Below are 20,424 nucleotides of genomic sequence, written 5' to 3' on the forward strand. Positions count from 1 at the left end.
CGTTTCCTCTTATTTTGTGAGAACACAAGTCTGGGCTCATTCTGCCAGTTGACAGCATGTGGTTTGTTGATTCAGGTAGATGATATCATTTTTGCAGTGTCAGCCAGCAGTTAGTAAGGTCTCTCATTCCCAGACCAAAGATTGATTACGTTGGCTTCCCCAAGCAATCAAGATAATCAGGATTACGAACAAAACAGAGCAGGGGGACATTGGAGATGATTTCTTATTTCTGACAGTTTCTCTAATGCAGGTTTGCCGTAAAGCTACCTTTTGGTCCCCTTGGGACCTCTGTGGATTGCTTGCTCTCTACAGGGGGCCACACATCTCATCCACATGGCACCAGGAGGAGAGAACATCATCACGTTATCAGATCAACTGACGACACTGGAGTGGGGAAATTATCTCCGGTAAGAATAGCCCCACCCAATCTTTTGTGGCTGGCGCGTTGGTGGGGTGTGAGGAGTGTGAGGAGGGCATTACACTCTCAAAAGTTTCCGATCCGTGTTTTGAGGCCCGTAACCGACATATTTGTTCGATTGGGCACCGTGATTATCGTGATCATCAGCAGTTTTTTACACCGCATCTACATCTTCTATTGTTAAGAGACAATGGGTGATATGAATAGACTAGCAAATGTTTTTGTCCAAAACTCCATGTACATTTACACTAGGCCTTTCTGTACAAAATTGAAGTAAAAGTATTTACTTCTTTATTCATAAGGCCCAATATTCAGAAGATAATTCTTTGGATCTAAAGACGAATTCTTAGGATGTGACACATATGGATCCAGGCATATCATGGAATGATCTTCAAATCTCGAAAATGGGGTTCCGCCCATGGATAATCATGGAGAAAGATCATAAAAGAGCTTTTATAATATTTGCAAGAAGCATTTTATTGCAGTAAATATACACACCAAAAAACTCTGAATCACAATTGACATCCCTATATTCGTATATGCAAGTTATGCAACCTACAGACAACCTTGCACGTAGGACGTTGCATAATTTTTGCGTTAAGTTAATTAACCCTTTAGCTGTTAGAGATTTTTATATCAAGAATACTTTCTGATTTGACCAATGTAGCCCTTTGAGGTACATTGGGTTAATGCATAACAACAGGTAAATAGTTTTTACTTGAAATCTGAAGTATTTACTGCCATCAGTATGCAAAAAGTTAAAGTAAACCATTTACTTAAAAATATTTACTTTTGGCAGATCACCAAGTATTTACTAGTCTAGTATTTACTTTAAAATGAAGCAAAAACTACATATTTTGTAGTAAATGCTTTAAAATCCCAAGGTAGCTCCAGACCAACCTTGGAAGCAAAGCACAACACACATAATATTCCTTTAAATCATTAATGAATGATTCAAAGAAGAGAAAGAAGTATCATGTCCAAGTACCAACATCCCGTCCAATCAAATTCTGATTTCACGAAGAAAACGGCATTTGCATGTAACTGCTATTTCGGGGAATGAAATGAGGCCACAGATTTCAAGTCCAAAGTATTTACCATGTTTACTGGTTTTGTACACATCATCTCTGAATGCATACTTGCTTTTACTTATACTTTTACTAGTAACTACTAGTAAATACATTTGCTTCTACTAGCAGTATTTACTTCTTTTTTATGCACACCAACCATTGTCTTAAGATCAAAGTGCAGCACCAATGCATAATAGGTATGCTACAAACAGACTGATTTAACATTATTTATTTATTAGAACACATAGAGTTCAATTGAACAACGGGTGCAGTTTCGTGAATCATGCGTATATACATGTTGGTGCCATGTGAAAAGTACCATAGGGTACAAAGATTACACTATAGTTCGATTACAAACAGGCCAGCCAGGTAATCACATCTATCATTTCATTTTCGCTCAAAAATATACTGTATACTCTTCTGTCCCACATCATTAAAATCTCTTTAAGTATTTTCGCAGTGGGTACAAAGATTACAATAGGTTACAAAGATTACACTATATTTTGATTATGAACAGGCCAGCCAGGTAATCACAGCTATCATTTCAGATAGGCGAGATTAGGCAGCTGTATGAGGTCCAAACTAATGACACTGCGAAAATACTTAATTATGAGGGACAGAAGAGGATATACAGTATATTTTTGAGTGAAAATGAAATGATAGCTGTGATTACCTGGCTGGCCTGTTCATAATCGAAATATAGTGTAATCTTTGTACCCTATTGTAATCTTTGTAATCTTTCTACGCCTGCATATATACATGTTGGTGCCATGTGAAAAGTACCATAGGGTACAAAGATTACACTATATTTCGATTATGAACAGGCCGGCCAGGTAATCACAGCTATCATTTCATTTTCGCTCAAAAATATACTTTAGCCTCTTCTGTCCCTCACCGTTAAAATCTCTTTAAGTATTTTCGTAGTGGGTACAAAGATTACAATAGGATACAAAGATTACACTATATTTCGATTATGAACAGGCCAGCCAGGTAATCACAGCTATCATTTCATTTTCACTCAAAAATATACTTTAGCCTCTTCTGTCCCTCATGATTAAGTATTTTCACAGTGTCATTAGTTTGGACCTCATACAGCTGCCTAATCTCGCCTACATCTACCTTGAGTAGATTATGCTCATTAATCCTAAGTTGTCCACAAATCATGTGGTGCAGTACAAAATCTTTCAAAATGCTTTGCCTGAAAATTTCAGGACTGCTTCAGGGATATAATGATCTAATACAGCTGGGCGCAATCAGATGTTTCATAGAATAAGGGTTAAACGGCTATATATTTTTTTTAGCATACTCACTTCTTCAACAAATTTACTATCTACAGCAGTTAATACAAAAGATCAGGCTTGACCGCTATTCACTAAGTGGTGCCTGGGTGGTTACATCATAGCGGTTTTTGTTTGAGGCAAAACCCATAAGACTCCATCACCACTACAAAATTCCTCTGTACAAAATAATTAACCGTTCCTCAGAAGTTTCCGTCATAAAATTTTAATAGATGAATAAATGATACGTACATGGGTATAGGGAGCAGAGAAGAGACTGATAAACTTCAAGCAAGCAGACACCAGAAGAGAGACTGGTAGGCCTACCAACTCTCATGGTCCCTTGAAGTATGCTGTAACAAGTTCGAAATATACTGGTCGATTTCCTAAGCTAACATCCATTTTAAAACTTTTCAATAATAGCCTTGTCAGAGATAGATGGGTGCCCCCAGTGATGTAGGCTGATGTAGGCCGATTTCCTCATCAATTTTCTATGTCTGGTCCTCCCCTCTCCAGCTCGGATGGAGCTCAGTCTGTACAATCGAGGCAGCCATTGGGTCAGGTTTTTCGTCTGAAACCAATCAATCAAAAGGACAATCTTTCATGTTTGATTTTCACATGCAGTAAAGTTTCTCAAACTTGAATCTCAGCTTTGACGGTACCCATGGGCAACACACATTGATTTAGAGGTTATGACTTGATTTGCGTGTCTCATATACAGTACCTCATTCTACATCCCGAGGAAATCAGGGGTTAAAGTTCACTTCTCCGGCCCTGCACACAAACCTCAAGAGACATTCACCCTCATTGGTGAAGTGCAGACATAACATCACCTCTTAAAGAGACCTGTATAGCAAACGCTTTTAAAAATGGGGAGTTTTGAACGGCCCGGTTATGACCTAAGGCGGGAATAAGCTTCCATTGAAAAATGTTAACATTTTTGAGTTCCTCAGGTAGTTGATAATGCAGCCAATGAGCTGCATGAGAAGTAATCACCAATTTAGTTATTTCTACCACGTTCAGCTAGTCTAAATAAAGACTCGTGCCACGACTGGATCTCTTTAAGTCAGCACCGAGATTTAACTATCAACCTCGGTTCTAGTACCGTACTTCTAATGATTTGTATGAATGGAAATCACACTCAGAAATCTTAGAATCGAGGTCAAAGCATGCGCCCTTCAAAGGAGACAGTGGTCTGCATTCATCGGCATGATCAAACAACCAGTAATAACGCAAGTTGTAATGGATATTGTTGCTACCGCGTTTTTGAAATTCCTAGACGTAAGCGACGCTCTGATTGGGCGCACTCACTTCTGCGCTGGCACTTCACCAAATGGCCTGAAAGCTCTCGATCTGCGGTCTCCAGCTTTCAGGCCAGAGAGAATCAGCTCATTGCCATCTGGTGACTCGGATCACCCCGTGACTCGTGTGATTTTCTCATTGTCTCACCTGGTAAATTCTTCATGAAATCCCCAAAATTTAATTCTGTCGCCCGCTTGCCAACTTGTTCTTGATCCTTCTCCAGGGGCACAAACTTGATGCCTACGTAGCAGTCGTTGTCAAGACAGAAATCAAGAAACCTGTGAAAAAGAGAGGAGCTCATGCTAAACATATCGCAGATCAATCTTGGGGGCGGAGCCTGGAGCCAGAGAAAGGGAGCGCATCGTTGCTCTGCTGCCTAAGGTTGAATTCACCAAACTTTCTGGTCAGTTTCAAGGAACGTCCTTACGTTAAGGGGGCACGGTTGGGGCACCACCCTCTGACCTGGGGGGTCAGAAAGGTGCCCCAAGTGCACAGTTTCCGGAAATTGTGTAAAACTCACAACTAGGTTGGAAAAGCCTAAGTTTAACGTGCGGCAAAATTTCTTATTGACACCAGTAGTTATTTCACAATTGATCTGAAACAACTAAAAGTGTATACTAGGCTGTGAGCTCTGTGGCCAGACAATTTTTGGAAGAAAAACCTTGGAGAATACAGAAATTTCGTCCAAGCTGAACGATTAAGAAAAGAAATATCTTACTTGTTCCAACAGTCTGCAGGGTCGCGCTGTAGAAGATTTGGGTTTCCAATAACTATCATGAGGGCTTTGGCACGTGTTGTTGCCACATTGAATTTCTGAAACAACGACAATGAAGATTATGTAAAAACAATTCCTGATGAAGTTCACACTTGCATTTCTGTAAGTAAACGCTGTTTTTACACCAACATATCATCAATAAACAAGCACAGACACTATTGTGCACTAACGCACGCCTCTGTGGGCAAAAGGTGAGCAAGAAAGGGCGTCGCATTGAAAAGTGGGCAGAAGTGAAAGTCAGTGAAAGTAGAAGTGAAGTGAGGTCAACAAAATTCGCTCCATAGTGACCTAGATCTTTGATCTTTGGACTCTAAAGTCAAATGGGTCATTCAGGTGACCATCCCCAACATATTTGGTGTGAGCAAGGAGAAAGTGTCACCGTTTTACAACAGAAAAATGAAAGTGAGATATATTGCATATCATCAGCCTTCCATAAGAATTCGACGCTGAGCAGACAATTATGGAATTGAGTTAGGGAGATAAAAAATACCCACCTTTACTTCAAGAAGGTGGGTACCCACCTTCTCAGAGTTTTATACAGAGGGGGACGGGGACCAATGCACCCCCATTATTTGCGGCATGGGAGTTATACCCCCCATCATCCGGATAAATTAAGTTTTCGAAATTTATGTTTTAAAGTCTAGTGGCATTTTAAGATACTAAGAAGCAGATTTAAGCGATGAAAAAAATTAACACATGAAAAAATTGTGCCGGAACCCTGCTCCCTATCAATGTCTCTCAAATTTGACCTTAGTTCTCAAGTCTACTAACCTTTGCATTAGCAAGGAATCCAAGTTTGAACTCATCGTCTTTTTCCAGGTACTCTGGACTGCTTCTTACAGTTGATATGATGATGACCTTCCTCTCCTGGCCCTGGAATTCTTCCACTGACCCGACCTTGATCTTATTATAGTTCTTCTTCCGCAGTACCTGCTTTATTTTGACCACCTGAATAAGGGTGAAAGCAGATTATATATGGTCATGGTCACAGGATATTAATGTTTGCAATGGAAAATGTGTTTTAAAAGCCTTGTTTAGATTGCAGTGGTTCTTTGCATCACAACGAAAGACTGACAAAATCACTTTGTACTTAATTCTAACAGGCCTTGTGTCGCAAGAGTACAACTCACATACCCTCGACTCAATATCATAAGAAAATGTAAATCGATTATGACCCGGCCGTAATCGGCATAATCTCCTTTAAAGCTCATTCCTCGTAATGCCAATTAACACCAAGTTCTACATGCATGAAAGACCGAACCCTGGTTTCAAACAAACCTGTTGTCGGTATGGCGCAATAATGCCAACGTCTGTCTGCTGCAACTTCTGGGTACCTCTTGCTGTCATCAGCTTCTCGACATATTTGTACACATGGGCAACCTCCTCCGGATTGAACCACGACGGGCTATGGCCTTCCCGCACTTCTTTACCGACAACACCATGAAATATAATCGGGAAATTCTTTTTCGGTAGCTCCTCCCATCGACAAAATGCCTCACGTGCCATTTCATCAGCGCAGACCCGCAGTTCACCATCGTAGAAGAGCTTGTTCGAGGTATCGATGATCACTGGATGTGACCGATAATTATCGAGCAACTTCGTAAGTACACGGGCATTGTAGTGGCTGTTATCAAGTTCAAAAGGACTTCGCTGGAATGGTTCAGTTTTCATCAGCCTTTCAAGGAGGGAGATATCTGACGAAGGAAAAAGAAATCAATCAGGGTTTCCAACTGAGGGGTGTTTTTTTAGATCGATTTTTCATTGTAAACCTGTTATAAATGTGTATAAAAACACAGATTTCTGGGTCAATGTTGTGACCCATAAGACCAAGATTGATTTAAAGTATACACATCCATCTTTGTATCTTTTGTGGTACTGAGATATAATGTAAATGTGTTTGGAGAAAAAAGCAAGCTTTTAATTAAATTTTTAGAGAAAATCTTTATTTTTAAGACAACACATCAGCCATTTTCCCTTGGAAGGACTTCACAAACAAATACCAAAGGTTTCTTTAACTGTTTTAAAAAATATATATTTTAAGAGACTCGACTGTCTAGATATGGTTATTCTGTCACTGTGGCTTATTGGCCCAAAATTCATATATATTTTTATAATTCAGTGATTTCTCAATAGCAGGCCTGATGACTTAATACCACCTGATTTGCTACTTATTTGCACCATCACGGTGCAAAGAGCCAGAGCGTTTTTACGAACCTAATTCAAATTCTTTCGCGTGAGGTGATCGAACGATAGGTCCAAGTTGTTTGGGATCACCCGCCAACACAAGCTGTCCGCCATCTATGCTGTCCAGGATGCCAGCAACCGCTATCATAGCCTCCGACTCAAACGCATGACCCGCTTCATCAATGAAGACATGCGTGAAATGGTTCGGCGGGAAATTGGCAGAGACTAGTCTGAAAGATCGACGCATAAAACAGATTTTTGCATGAGAAATATTCCGGCAACCTGACTCTGTCCTGTCTTATTCATTTTAACACATAATTTGTACAAGACACTGCTAACATTGTTTGGAAAATAGTGATTTGTATACGGACCTTCCAGCAGTTACCATGGTTACCACAACAACTCTCTTCTTGCATATGTCTTCTTTTGATGGGTAAAAATAATCGCCCTCATTCTTATCATAATTCGATATGTCCTGAAAAACAAACATTAGTTGTAATGTTACTCTACTAAATTTTTAGCTCAGCAGGCTCAGTCGTTATTTCTTGAACCAACAACAACAACAACTGGGAGCCGAAGTCTGAAGGGGCTAAATGAATTGAGAGTTGCACAGGGAGTCTGAATCTGAATAGGGGTTTGACTAACAAGGGATTAAAACTGTATAACGGAATATAAGGGATTGAAGACAAGGAAGTTTTAGTGGCCAAATTGAAAATCAGATCAGACCAAAGTCCAGCATCAGAGGTTATCCGACATAGGCGGTCATGTGTACCAAGTTTCAAGTACATAGCTTAAGGTGCCATAGTTACACTCAAACAGCCAATTTACGCCGTTTACACTCTGTGTCCTTGGAAAGTAGGTAAAATCAAAAATGTGTATGTTATGTGACATAATCTTGCTAGGAGTACCTACCAGAAAAATTTTATCGAAAACGAGTCACATATAAGCGAGATCTCTCTCTTTTTAGGTTTTCAATTTTGGCCCCCTACTGGCCAAGTTGAGAATCAGAGCAGACCGAAATTCAGCATAAGAGGTCACCTGACCTAGGGTTTCATAGCCTTAGCGGTTAAGAAATGTGCCACTGTTTTTAAAACAGGATACAGAGGACAACAACAGACGATGGATGACAACGGACGACGGACACTGTGGTATTAAGACTCCCCTACGGTGAACAGAAAAATCTTATTGGGAAATGGAAGCTGTACGGTGCCTATTTCCACTTCCCTATTCGCAGGTAATTGACAAAATACAACAAACTGGGAACTTGGAACTGGGAGTAATATCACAAAGGTAATGTACTCACTCTTATATCCTCTGGAACATCTGACCAGTTCCTGGAGGCTGCATATATCCGAAATATTTTACTCTTTTGGACATGTTTGGCAACTCTTTGCGTGATCAAGTCAGCGGCACTGTTAGAAGGTGCACAGGCAAGAACATGAGCTCCAGGAATGCACTCTAGGACCTAGATGAAATAAAAATATCTTTAAGTTTTCTGGAAGGGTAAGGGATAAGTTCCTTGTTGGCTCAGGGGAGAAAATTCGATGAATACTTATTGAAACGAGGCCTAATTTGATCGGAGTTATTTTCAGATTGAATTGAGGTAACAGGCAGGATTGACAAAAAATGGCATAACAAGTGAACAAGCCGCAATGTGATGCTCAGCGGTTGCTTGCCCATTATTCCTCACCTGTTTGATCGACTCAACCACAGTTACTGTCTTGCCCGTTCCCGGGGGACCGAAGATCAGATACGGTGCTGGGCGCGATGAACCTGCCACAATGTGTCGCACAGCAGTCGCTTGCTCAGTATTTGCTTCAATGCTCCTGTCAAAGAACCTGAAATGAAATATGTTCCAAATGTATTTTCAGCCAATTAGAGGAAAAAGCCATGTGTATAACAGCAACCAGCTTTGTCCCCAGGAAGAAACTCAAGTTTTCTCACTCCAATATTATTTTCTAGTATGAACAGGATATGTTGCCTGGAGAAAATCCTAGATGTCTTCCGTGCATAAGGGGGATTCCCTATGTTATTTCTGCAGTGGTTTTTTTTATTGAATTTAGACTCCCCAGGTGCGTATTCACCTGTGGGAGGTCAGACAGTATAGATGTTACCCCAATAATTTAGCCCAGGGTAGAACTGCAGCTGATTTTTAACCTTGAAGTATGAATACTAAGCTGTGTTCTGTCTGATTAAGCCTGTCAGAAGCTGCAAGTAGTCAATACCCCACCTGTGGGGGGGGGGTCAAGATCGTAAATGAACAGCAATTTTAATATGATAATTCGTGTGCGAAAGGGTTGCATGCACATAAGATCCTGGGAATAGTTTCTTTACAAACTTTTTTATAGCCTCTTTTGGGGCTACGCTGTTACGCCAGGTGCAGATGGTGTCTGGCTGAGGAAATAACAACTTTTCCATAAAATGTTCTCCTGCTAGTTCTGTTGCCCGATGCTGCAACATCAGCGGTAGCCGGTTGAAGGTAAAGCGTACGTTGAATTTCATCCCGACAATGAATTTGGCTAACAACCTAGAAATAAAAGTTAGACTTTGATAACAAAGTTGTACAGGAACTATACTAGAACTTTCTTCTTCTTCTTTAGCATTCAGTTTGGTCAAGCGTTCAAATTATTTGTCATCAGGAAAAGGAAATGATGTTAAAAGCTCACACGCTTTCTAATTAAAACCGGGCCTTGCAGATTATGTCTACGTACTTGTTACTGAATCCTAGCAAAACACTGTCCAATTTAACTTGATGTACATATCCTTTGTACTCTATATCCTCTGGCTTTCCGCTAGATTGTATGATCTCAACAAAGATGTGGTCTCCCCGCAAAACTGACGGCCGATTTTCAGCTAGGCCAGGAACCTGAAGAAAAAGAAGTTCAACCTCACAACTGTACCCAAAGCAATATTTCCCTAATTTTGTTTAACGTCTGCTTATCTCTGTTATAGATATTCAAGACACCAAAATTCCTCAGGGATTTGTAGAAAAATGGGCAATGATTTAGAGAATATCTAGAGGAAGAACAAGCTTTTTTTCGCACCTTTGCACTTCTGCACTTTGCACACTGCACTTCAGAAAAAGAAAATATTGTAAAGAAAAAGAAATTGTTGTCGAAATTTTTTGTGTACAAAATATTCTTGTGAGTTTTACAATAAAAAAAAAATTCCTCAGGGAGGGCAACTCTTTCTGATATTGTAGGTATTTCCTCTGGCGTCTGTCCAAGTGCAGCCCCAAACTTAATACTTTTTAAAACATTGGACAAGAAATTCACTGAAGGATCAAAGATCTATCCAAATGGCCGAACAATCTAGCATCCCCAGATCGAGTATTTTCAGGAACTGGGATTTTCACGACTCTATTTTTGCTAAATTTGAATAAGAGTATATGGCAGAAGGTCATTACTTCTAAAAAAAATCAACTAGTTCTTCCACCCTCCTTCACTGAAGGAAAAGTCTTTTTCAATTGCAAATATCAATTAGTGATACGAGATCTAGGATTTTTCTGAATTGGGATTTTCATAATTCTGTGTTGTGGCTATTATTTAGACACTTTTAGTGGTAATCTTACCTGTAGTTCAAGAAGCTTGCCGTCCCTTGTCATTTGAACATTCTTCAAATCATATACCCTGATATCCACCTCCATCTGGAGCTCTTCAAGATGAAGCAGGGCAGACATGCGGGAATGGTATTCCTTAATCCGTTTACTTGAAGGCTTCTCATCATCCATCAACATCCTAAAATACAATATCATTTTTGGGAAGGAAATGAAAACGCACCTTGATAAGGTACATCTACATTGTAGAGTTTACTGCATGCACACCTAGCCAAGTACATATCACTGCAGACATCAATTAAAGAATATCCTCTGTGCACAAACACCCTAGCTTTGGTAATGATCGAGCCCCAAGTAGGGAAATAAAGCACTTTTTGTGTTTTCAGTTTTAGCCCCCTGGTGGCAATATCAGGAATCTCCAAACATAGATAACAAAGTCAACGCATGCACAAAACAGTTGGAAAGCATACACCCAATGGGCATTCCAAGAACTCACTCTCGTCCAATCACAGGCACTAGGTCCGTCCTACAAATCTGATGATGCACAACGATTCCCCCTAATCTGTGCCACAAATGCGCTATTTACGCCATGATGTTTGATAATTCCAATTAAAAAGTGGCAATATAGCGCACAATCTTCTCATGACGTGGCAATATAATATCGCGCAACCACTTTTTCAATCAGCAATGATAGTCACCGCTTCAGAATTTTAAAAAGCAAAAAAAATCACCAAATATTCATGGAAATGGAACAGGATCATGCAGTTAACCGTAGCTACATGTAATTTTGAAATTGGCCGAAAAAGGTGGGTATTCAGTTTGAGCCTCATTCCACAGCATGGTTCGGGAGAAACGTGTCAGCGACACCAGCGACAGGCCGAGTAAAAGAAAAAGACCATATCCGGGTTGATATGATGGAGAGTGTCAGCACGAGTGTTGTAAGTTACCTTATACGATTAAGTTCTGCATCAATGCTTCCGTCCTTGTGTGACATTGGCATCCCACTATTCACAGCTGCTCGTGTAAATTTGGGAACAAAGTACTTCTTCAATTCTAGCTCTCTCTCTAATTGCTCACTCCTATGACTGAAAAGCATGGTACACATTGTATATAGCTAGTATAGGTCATGTTTTATTTATTCAATTTAACTTTTTTCAGTTCAAAAATTCAGACAAGATTACTGGTATAAGGGAGCTAAAAATGAGGTTTTCAAACATTGATGCCTGAAGTGCTGCTACAGGAAAAAGCTGAACGGCTCATCTGATAGTCTACAACAGTCTAACTTACGTTTTAGGCCTCTCACCATCGATAACCTCCATTTGTGGCAAAACGCTGATCCGAGGCGGAGGTATATAAGGTGCCGTAGGGTCACTATCCAAAACCAATGTATTCACAACTCTTGTTTGGATTTCCCTGATGATAAATATGTCTTCACGGACGGCCCTTCTTTTTAAACGCAGTATTAGTATTGTGTGGTAGCGTCCAATTTTTTTGGCTGCAACTATCACATTAAGGCTTACTACCTGACCTGAAAGGCAAATACTATATGTTCATGAAGAGATTCATCACAAAGGGATACATCCCTTTTTGCCATTTTGAGAATGAAGTGTCCTTGGGATATTGTGCTCATCTGGGAATCACTGAGTGGTAGATGAAATGATATATGGAGGTTAAATTGACTTTTAAATATTACAAAATGCGGCACTATCAATGACACTTTTAGGGTTTGACCTCTGTGAACTTGATAACTAGGTCAAAATTAGGTCACAATTGACCTAAATTGGATACCCAATAGGTATCTACATATAAAATTTGTAGAATATTTGACAAATAGTAGTGAAACATACCAACTTCAGTGAAATTTTAGAGTTTGACCAATCTGACCTTGAAAACTAGGCCAAGGTCAAAATGTTATAAGCACTTTGTCAATCTTGATCATATCAATCAATGATGCACCTTTGAGGATCACAAAGTGGAGGTTTCTTGATAACTGACATTGAGTTTTATGACCTGACCTACTTACATCTGAAAAGTAGGTCACATTGACCTGAGTTTTTGTTAATATGTAAAGATGCCCAATAGGTGTCTACATATCAAATTTGAAGAGTCTAGGATATCAATGTCTTGAGACGATTTTAAAGAGCCCATAAGTTTTCTGTTCTGCTTCTGAAGCATGAATCCAGCATAAAATATTGATGTCACTTTAAAGTTTCTTAAAGGGGGACTATAGGCAGGAGCAGGGGGTTAAATTGGCCACCTTCAGGTGACTTATACACAGTAATGGCACAAGATCTTGTTTGATTCAGCACTAGATATATTCCTTGTACGAGGGTGAATACAAGTAGGAAATAATGTGCGATTGGAGAGGCCCCTATTGGCAATTCTCACAGTACAAACCTGGCGCCACCTCCAGAGGACATTGAGAAACAAGGCCTTCGGGTTTCTTTAGTTTATAAAACGGCCTGTCTCTTAGGTATGCCACGTTGTGAAGATACACCACATTCTTTCCTTTGTTTACAATGGTGACTTGCTCATTAAGACTTTCTATGACCTCCATGTCCTGGATGTTTAAGGTCAGTTCAGTGACCCCTTTCTTTTTCTGCTGCTCCTCTGAGGCACACCTGACTTCAACACCATGCTTGTCTTTTATCAACCAAGACCTGAAAATGAATCAAAGAGGACCTGTTACTGATCCTTAAAGCCAGGACTCACCCCCTGGAAATCGCTGGAAATCACAGGAAATCACAGGAAGTACATTTAGTGGTGTGTGAGGTCCCAAGAGACCAGCTACTGCATAAAAATTCATATCACTTTCTCATGGCCGAAATCACCTTCAAAAGCATTTGAATATACAATACGTCGTTTTAATGTCCTTATGCTAACCAATTCAACTCAACACGGATGCATGCTATCCCAAAATCGACACTTCTATGAGCAGAATCCCAGCAAATACACAGTCTAATACAGGTCTGCTATGTATTGCTATGCAATAGCTCTCAATAAACTAGTGATGTAACCTCGGACAATGAGTTTATTCAGAGAATGCATCTCATGTGAAAATAGCTACCTGTTATTCCTCAGTCTACTTATGATCATGGACCTGAAATGTCGCTTCCCCTCCGCGTGTTGTTCAACCATCCGAAGAGAATCCAGCACCAAGTTACAAGCATTGCATTTGTATTTAGTTCCGAAAGGTTTGATTCTCGATGGTAACTTTGACTTTGGAGGTGGGTGTTTCCCAACAGTGGCATCTTCTTCACCAGACTTTTTAAATGTGCGTGACGTTACCGTAACATTGTGTTCTTCACCACTGTTAGTAACTGCTATGGCCTGGACCTCTCGTGGCTTATTGTAGGCAATGTTTTGGTCAACTGCTAGCTTTACAGGTCCAGCATACCCAGTTGACCTGAAAAAATGAAAGAACTGCTGTCATGACAGAGCTCAGCATAAACATGTAAGTTATTTTGCCGTTGAAAAAGTCTGGGACAGCATACACTATAATATGCATTAAAGGAGTACCCCATTAATATTTAACCGTGTCAGTCAGGAAAATAGATATGCAGCACACAATGTGTTAGTGCAGTTATCGTGCATGCCACTTTGCCAAAACTTGGTATGTGGAGTATTTTTTATATCTGTCAACATGCACAACAGCATGGTGCAATTTATATTCAGTAGGGTAGAATGGGGTAATTGTGACCCCGGTTTAATTGTAGCCCCTGCCTATGATATTGATTGATATCTCCATGCATCAAACAATGCAGGGGCTACAAATAAACCGGGGCTACATTACCCCATTCTACCTTATGTATGAACGAAATTGGAAACTTTCAAATTCAAACTTCAAATAACGGTGTAGGCCTTCGACATATTTTCATCAATAATTTGACAGGATCGGGGCGGTTCTTCAATTTTTAGTTTGCTGACAACAAAAGGATAGCAACTGCATTTTCATTACGAGCATTCGTAAAGCATGCAGACAGGCATAATTTATTGCATGTGACAAAATTTGCTTGTTAGCAGAAATGGTTATTGCAGTGCCATGTGATAAATATCAATCAATATGCCGCTGCAACAGGTGAAGACTTAAAGCAACCTTATCATATGCAGCGCACTATCTCTCCAGGTCACAACGGACCGTGAAATTGCAGTATACACACAAAGTACCACACTGCACTGCATATATCAAGTACGAGCATCGCAATAATGTAAGAGTGCAGCCAACTGGTTTACTTAGGAGAACAACAGTTTTGCATACATGGCAAGTGCATAGAAGAACATGTTCTTGACCTTTCTACAGAGGAGAATTTTACCTTGGTCTTTTCATGAACAGGACCTCTGTATTCTGGCCCAAATATCCATTTTTCCTCTGAATTTTAAGACATGTTCGATGTATACTGTGACACACAAGATGGATAATCTCAGGGGAATTATGCTTTTATTACCCATCTGGATACCAAACATCATGCTTGTTTGTACTGCAAGGTCATTCAATTAACGAGGTCAGTGCTCAAGGTCATCGTGAATCTGATCATATTTGATAAACGCAAATATGTCAAGGTAACAAGGTTCGGCCTAACCTTGTCTTGTTGCTATTGAATCTCACGGGAACCACATGACATTCACATGTCTTCTTGTAAAACCAAACGTTATGAGGGCATTGCGTTTGTTGCCAACTACAATCTTTCTAAAAAGCGTTTATTGACAGCCTCTGATATCCCACCTTGATTGTCACGTCTAAAACTACTATCTGACACTACGTCTTACTTGTGTTTCCTTGACTCATCCACTGCCCTCAAAGATGAAGAATGACGTCTGCCACCTGCATGATCCTTCACATCTATCATGGAACTCAGTGGCCCCCCGAGCTCACATATCATGCATTTATATTGCCCTTTGAAAGGAATGATGTGGCGTGGCAAGTTCTTCTGGGGTGTACCTGGTACCAAGTATGGCAATCTGCCTGTTATCACGGAACATCTGTGAAAATAAAGACATCGTGTGACAAAGGCCTATAAGAATATCTGACCTAGGGTGGGTACATACAGGAAATGATCAAAACATTAATTATGTACAAAGTTTCAGGTTGATACATGTAGCCCATCTTGGCCCGCAATGTTTCGAGATTGCTATCTCTGGATCCCGATAGCGGTGACGCAAACACATGAGAATTAGGATGCATGTAACCATAGTACGTAGTCACAATAGCTCACTCAGTTAAAACAAGTCAAAACACAGCCCCTCTCAACTTACTCCTGGTTCTCTCGGTCCTCTTCAACTTTCTTCAAACAGGCTAAGTGTTTCCTACCAAAAATGTGTTCCACCAGCATCTTTTCCGAATGCAGCACTGCGTCACATATCTTACATATGTATCGATCATTGTAAGGTCCGATATAAGGCGGCAGATCCTTCAGCGGAGCTTTCTTCACTTCAGTTAGAGGTGCCAAAATCATGGTAGAAACGACATGTTTTCGCTTTGACATGACGATACCTGCAGTCAGACAACTGATGGTAGAAGTCAGTCCAGTATATTTCTTGTCACTAATATTGATGACCTAAAAGATAGAATTGTGAAATGAGATGAAATTAATGGGTATGGATATTCATATAACACAGAAATCTGAAGTTTTGTCGGTTAACAAATTCCTAATACAGTGGAACCTTCCTTAGCGGACACCTCTCCACTAAGGACACTAGTTTTGGTCCCAAAGTGGTTGCTTCCATTCAATTTGACCTCTGTAATCAGGACCTCTCTCTGATAAGGACAGCATATGTCATATGGCGATGGTACGGTTTGGGCAGGGATGACATGACCTCTTACACTTCTCTCCTTCAAAGAAAACACTGCGTTGCACTCAACTGCAAATCAAGCGTAATCAAGTACGCAGTGCAGTGTCTTCTTTGAAGGAGATAGCGATTGAGGTCATGTCAGTTATGTGCAAACTGTACCATCCTCATATCAAGGACCGAAGTTCTGAAGTGACGTATACAAGAACTTCCATTTAATTTGACATTTTTATATTTACAATATTCTGATCCGACGGAAAATAAGACAGGATTAGCAAGTCTTCCACATACATGCAGCAATGCCGTCACTTAGAAATGGTTTGGGGGCATACACCACTTTTGACCTTTGATTTGCGACAGGTAAAATAAAATTGCCAATGGACCACGTGCTCGACTGCTTTCGTCATTTGGTTTTTTTATGGGGGAACATAATGCCCAACACATAGAACCCCCCCCCCCCCCCGAGACATAAAGCACCCTCTTTCATAAGGGGACCAATTGGACAACATCTGGACATATAGATAAACAGAAACAGATATAACACAGGCACACAGAACGCACTTGAAGCTATCTATTGTTGCAATTGTTCCTCCCCCCCCCCCCCCCAGACATAAAGTAGACCTTTTTCCAATAGGGGAAATATATAGATTAACCATTTAGATTAACCAGGGACTGAAATAACACTGGACAGGCCAAACCCACCGCCCCATAAAAGAGGCATTGCTGAGGCTATCTATTGTGGCAATTGTTCCAACGCATAACCATTCACATACCATGCAAACTGCCAAAGTTGGTACGACATGTGATGTACCCTTGCTTGGAGTACCTACCATAATAAAATCATCGAAAACAAGTCACTAATAAGCAAGATATTGCACTTTTTACCTTTTTTAGTTTTGGCCTCCTGGTGGCCAAGTCGAGAATCAGATCGGATCACAATTTGGTGTCAGAGCTAACAAGACATAGGGAGTCATGTGTACAAAGTTTCATAGTGCATTAGCGGTTAAGAAACGTGGCACTGTTTTTGAAACAGGAAACAGACAATGTCGACGACGACGGACGGACAATGGACAAAGGGGTATTGTATAGACTCCCCTGCGGTGAGCCAAAAAGGACAATGAGAATAAAAGCAACGTAGATAAACTTACCAACAAACTAATGTCAACTCGTCGCCTTTCAAGTGATCACTTGTAATTCCTTAACTGATAAAAGGACAAAAGACTCTGTTCTGAAGAGACAGCTCAGAATATCAACAGGTGTCAGGTGTATGACTGTAGATTATTGTTGTCCGGAACTGGGTGACCTGGCTCTATATTATGACAATCATGCTCAATCACGAATTTCTGAAGAAAAAAATTGACCAAAACTAACCCTAAATAATAGAGCCTTTTGATTGGTTCATTTTTGACGAGCCGCCAGGAATGCAGATTTCAGCACTTTTGGTTAACACTTTGATTAAAAAATCCAACAAATACTCACCACTTTTCCCCTGAATGATCCACTTTCATTGAAACCTAAACAGATTCAATGAATCCTCACCTATTTGAACTGACCAGGCTATGTTCCCCTCTCACAAATCTAAACTGGTATTTTTAAAGTTTTAAATTGATTACCTGAATAAAGTCAAGATTCAATATCAATGTGTTTAAATTCAATACTGAGAACTGTAGACTGTGATATTCCAATGTATATGGACTACCATACTACATACATTCCATTTTATGCAACTCTGCACATTCAGTTTAGTGTACACGAGTATGGATTCAATGAATCCGAGCCTGGAACTTGACCTGATTTATCCCGGCCCGAGGCTATTGACATAAATAAAGATATCCTTTTTTATCAAGTTTTCCTAAAAAAAGTCTATTGATTATTCCATAAATCAATTTTTTTGTTATCATCACATTATGATCTAGTCGGGGAGTATTATAGATGGTTTTTTTCATTTTATAAAACACTACCCACTATCCATGCACTACCCACTATCCATGCACTACCCACTATCCATGCATACCTAATATCCATGCACTACCCAATATCCATAAATACCCACTATCCATGCACTACCCACTATCCATGCACTACCCACTATCCATGCACCAGCCACTATCCATGCACTACCCACTATCCATGCACTACCTAATATCCATGCACTACCCACTATCCATGCACTAGCCACTATCCATGCATTACCCACTATCCATGCACTACCCACTATCCATGCACTACCTAATATCCATGCACTACCCACTATCCATGCACTACCCACTATCCATGCACTACCCAATATCCATGCACTACCCAATATCCATGCACTACCCACTATCCATGCACTTCCCACTATCCATGCACTACCCACTATCCATGCACTACCCACTATCCATGCACTACCCACTATCCATGCACTACCCACTATCCATGCACTACCCACTATCCATGCACTACCCAATATCCATGCACTACCCACTATCCATGCACTAGTCACTATCCATGCACTACCCAATATCCATGCACTACCCACTACCCATGCACTACCCACTACCCACTACCCTGTACACTTCCTTGTTTTACTGGTCCCCTCGCTAGAACCTACCCCTATAGTTACCGGCACACATGTACGTGATGAATGGACGTATGTACAGAATGGGGGATCGTATCATACAGCATACATGATTCTATCATATACTTTCTCTCTTTTGTTAGAAGAGAATTACTTTTTTTCCGTCCAGGAAACCATCTAAAAAATGCTTTATCGTCTGTTTTGAGACGTATAATGCATCGACCCTCTTTCGTTTGATTGACAAATTGATTTTTATAGGCAACTTGGTTTTGCTTGTCAAGAGTGGGGAATGCTAGAGGGTGTCCCAGAAAAAAATTCCAAGTATATATAGTTGGCCTACTATTGTCTTTTCAATAGTATATAAGCATAACTTATTGGTTTATAACCAGTAGCATTTGTAGGCCTATTTCTCTAATAGCCTACAAAAATCAATTAATCAATATAAAAGAAGGTCAATGCATGTTCTTTTCTTTTTTTATTAATTTACGCTTTGATACAATAATAAACTGTGTGTTGCAGCCATGGTGGTCAAATGTCATCCCGCAGCCACAATCATTCCTTTGCGTTTGTCCTCGGCCACCTGACCCTTTTGCCGCTGGCAAGGAGTTGTTTCTCCGTACAGAGGGGTCCAAGTCTGGCCTGTGTTATGTCAGTACATATTGTGCTCAGTGGTTTGCGCAGTGCCGAAATTGTCTGGGTTCGTTTGCTGGTGAACCAGTAACGGCAAAGTCCAGTGCCCTCTGAGCAGGGGTGTCGGGTCCATACGTAAGACATGGCCTATCAGTGACCCTCTTTCTTTGGCGACCTTTGTAGAGAGGGATTCTTCCTTGCACAGCTTTTACAGCGCCTATTCGGCCAGCAGTGACCAGTGATATAACGTAGGTGTCCGCGGTGGCATGCATAACGCGTCGAGCCAGACTCTTGTTACTGCCTAGCTGCTGTAGAGCATGATGGATACGCAGTAAGCTTTGTTTAGACGGAGGCTTGTCTTCAGCAGGATCTTGGTTTGCCGGCTCCATGCACGGGTGGAATGCATGGGCGCCTGGGTGCACAGTGGAGTTCAACATCGGCGGTGCTGCACAGCAGGGAGCCCAGGGCCTTGTTCTTGCGCCAGCCCCCACTGCCGCAGAGCACCTTGCCAAGAGGGCCTAGCTCTGTTGCTTCTAAGAAGTATACATGGCTTGACTATGTTTTAGTCTCATAGGATCTCTTGCGCCCTTTTGAAGCAAGTGACGTCAGAAAATGCAGTTTCTCCTTGTTCATTGAAGTGACCAGGAAACGGACCAATATCGCTCCCTCAATTTCAAAACGTTATGTCACAATCAAGACATAACCTCCTCCCCTTTCTAATGTCAAAAGCAGAACTCAATAGGTATAGGTAAACACTCAGCCAAATTTCCATCAGTTAAGAAAATACTGGGTTGATACAGTTAACAAATACATTTTTAAAGCATTTTATTGTACATTTTTAAAGCATTTTATTGTTGTAAATATA

The 20,424-nt window shown here is 40.6% G+C and overlaps 1 protein-coding gene across 1 annotated transcript; it reads right to left on the minus strand.

The window, feature by feature from the left end:
- Window positions 1-884: 884 nt before the first annotated feature.
- LOC135491105 (putative helicase MOV-10) lies at window positions 885-17,222 on the minus strand. The gene is made up of 19 exons (XM_064776763.1): window positions 17,200-17,222; window positions 15,836-16,137; window positions 15,350-15,562; window positions 13,650-13,988; window positions 12,980-13,242; window positions 11,870-12,110; window positions 11,530-11,667; window positions 10,598-10,763; window positions 9,738-9,892; window positions 9,365-9,553; window positions 8,717-8,864; window positions 8,330-8,491; window positions 7,398-7,501; window positions 7,057-7,256; window positions 6,121-6,536; window positions 5,614-5,790; window positions 4,786-4,880; window positions 4,215-4,345; window positions 885-3,336 (listed from the first exon to the last, which is right to left on the minus strand). The coding sequence occupies exons 1-19, from the start codon at window positions 17,200-17,202 to the stop codon at window positions 3,257-3,259; spliced, it is 3,522 nt and encodes a 1,173-aa protein (XP_064632833.1). The 5' UTR covers window positions 17,203-17,222; the 3' UTR covers window positions 885-3,256.
- Between the last annotated feature and the right edge of the window lie 3,202 nt (window positions 17,223-20,424).

Source organism: Lineus longissimus, chromosome 7 (assembly GCF_910592395.1).
Source record: "Lineus longissimus chromosome 7, tnLinLong1.2, whole genome shotgun sequence".
Taxonomy (NCBI): Eukaryota; Metazoa; Nemertea; class Pilidiophora; order Heteronemertea; family Lineidae; genus Lineus; species Lineus longissimus.

Bases quoted from the DNA above. Each gene is read 5' to 3' on its own strand.
- LOC135491105 (XM_064776763.1), bottom strand. The intron at 9,893-10,597 runs GTAAGATTACCA...CTTTTTCTTCAG, and splicing joins GCAAGCTTCTTGAACTACAG to GTTCCTGGCCTAGCTGAAAA. The intron at 5,791-6,120 runs GTTTGTTTGAAA...ACCCTTATTCAG, and splicing joins TTGCGCCATACCGACAACAG to GTGGTCAAAATAAAGCAGGT.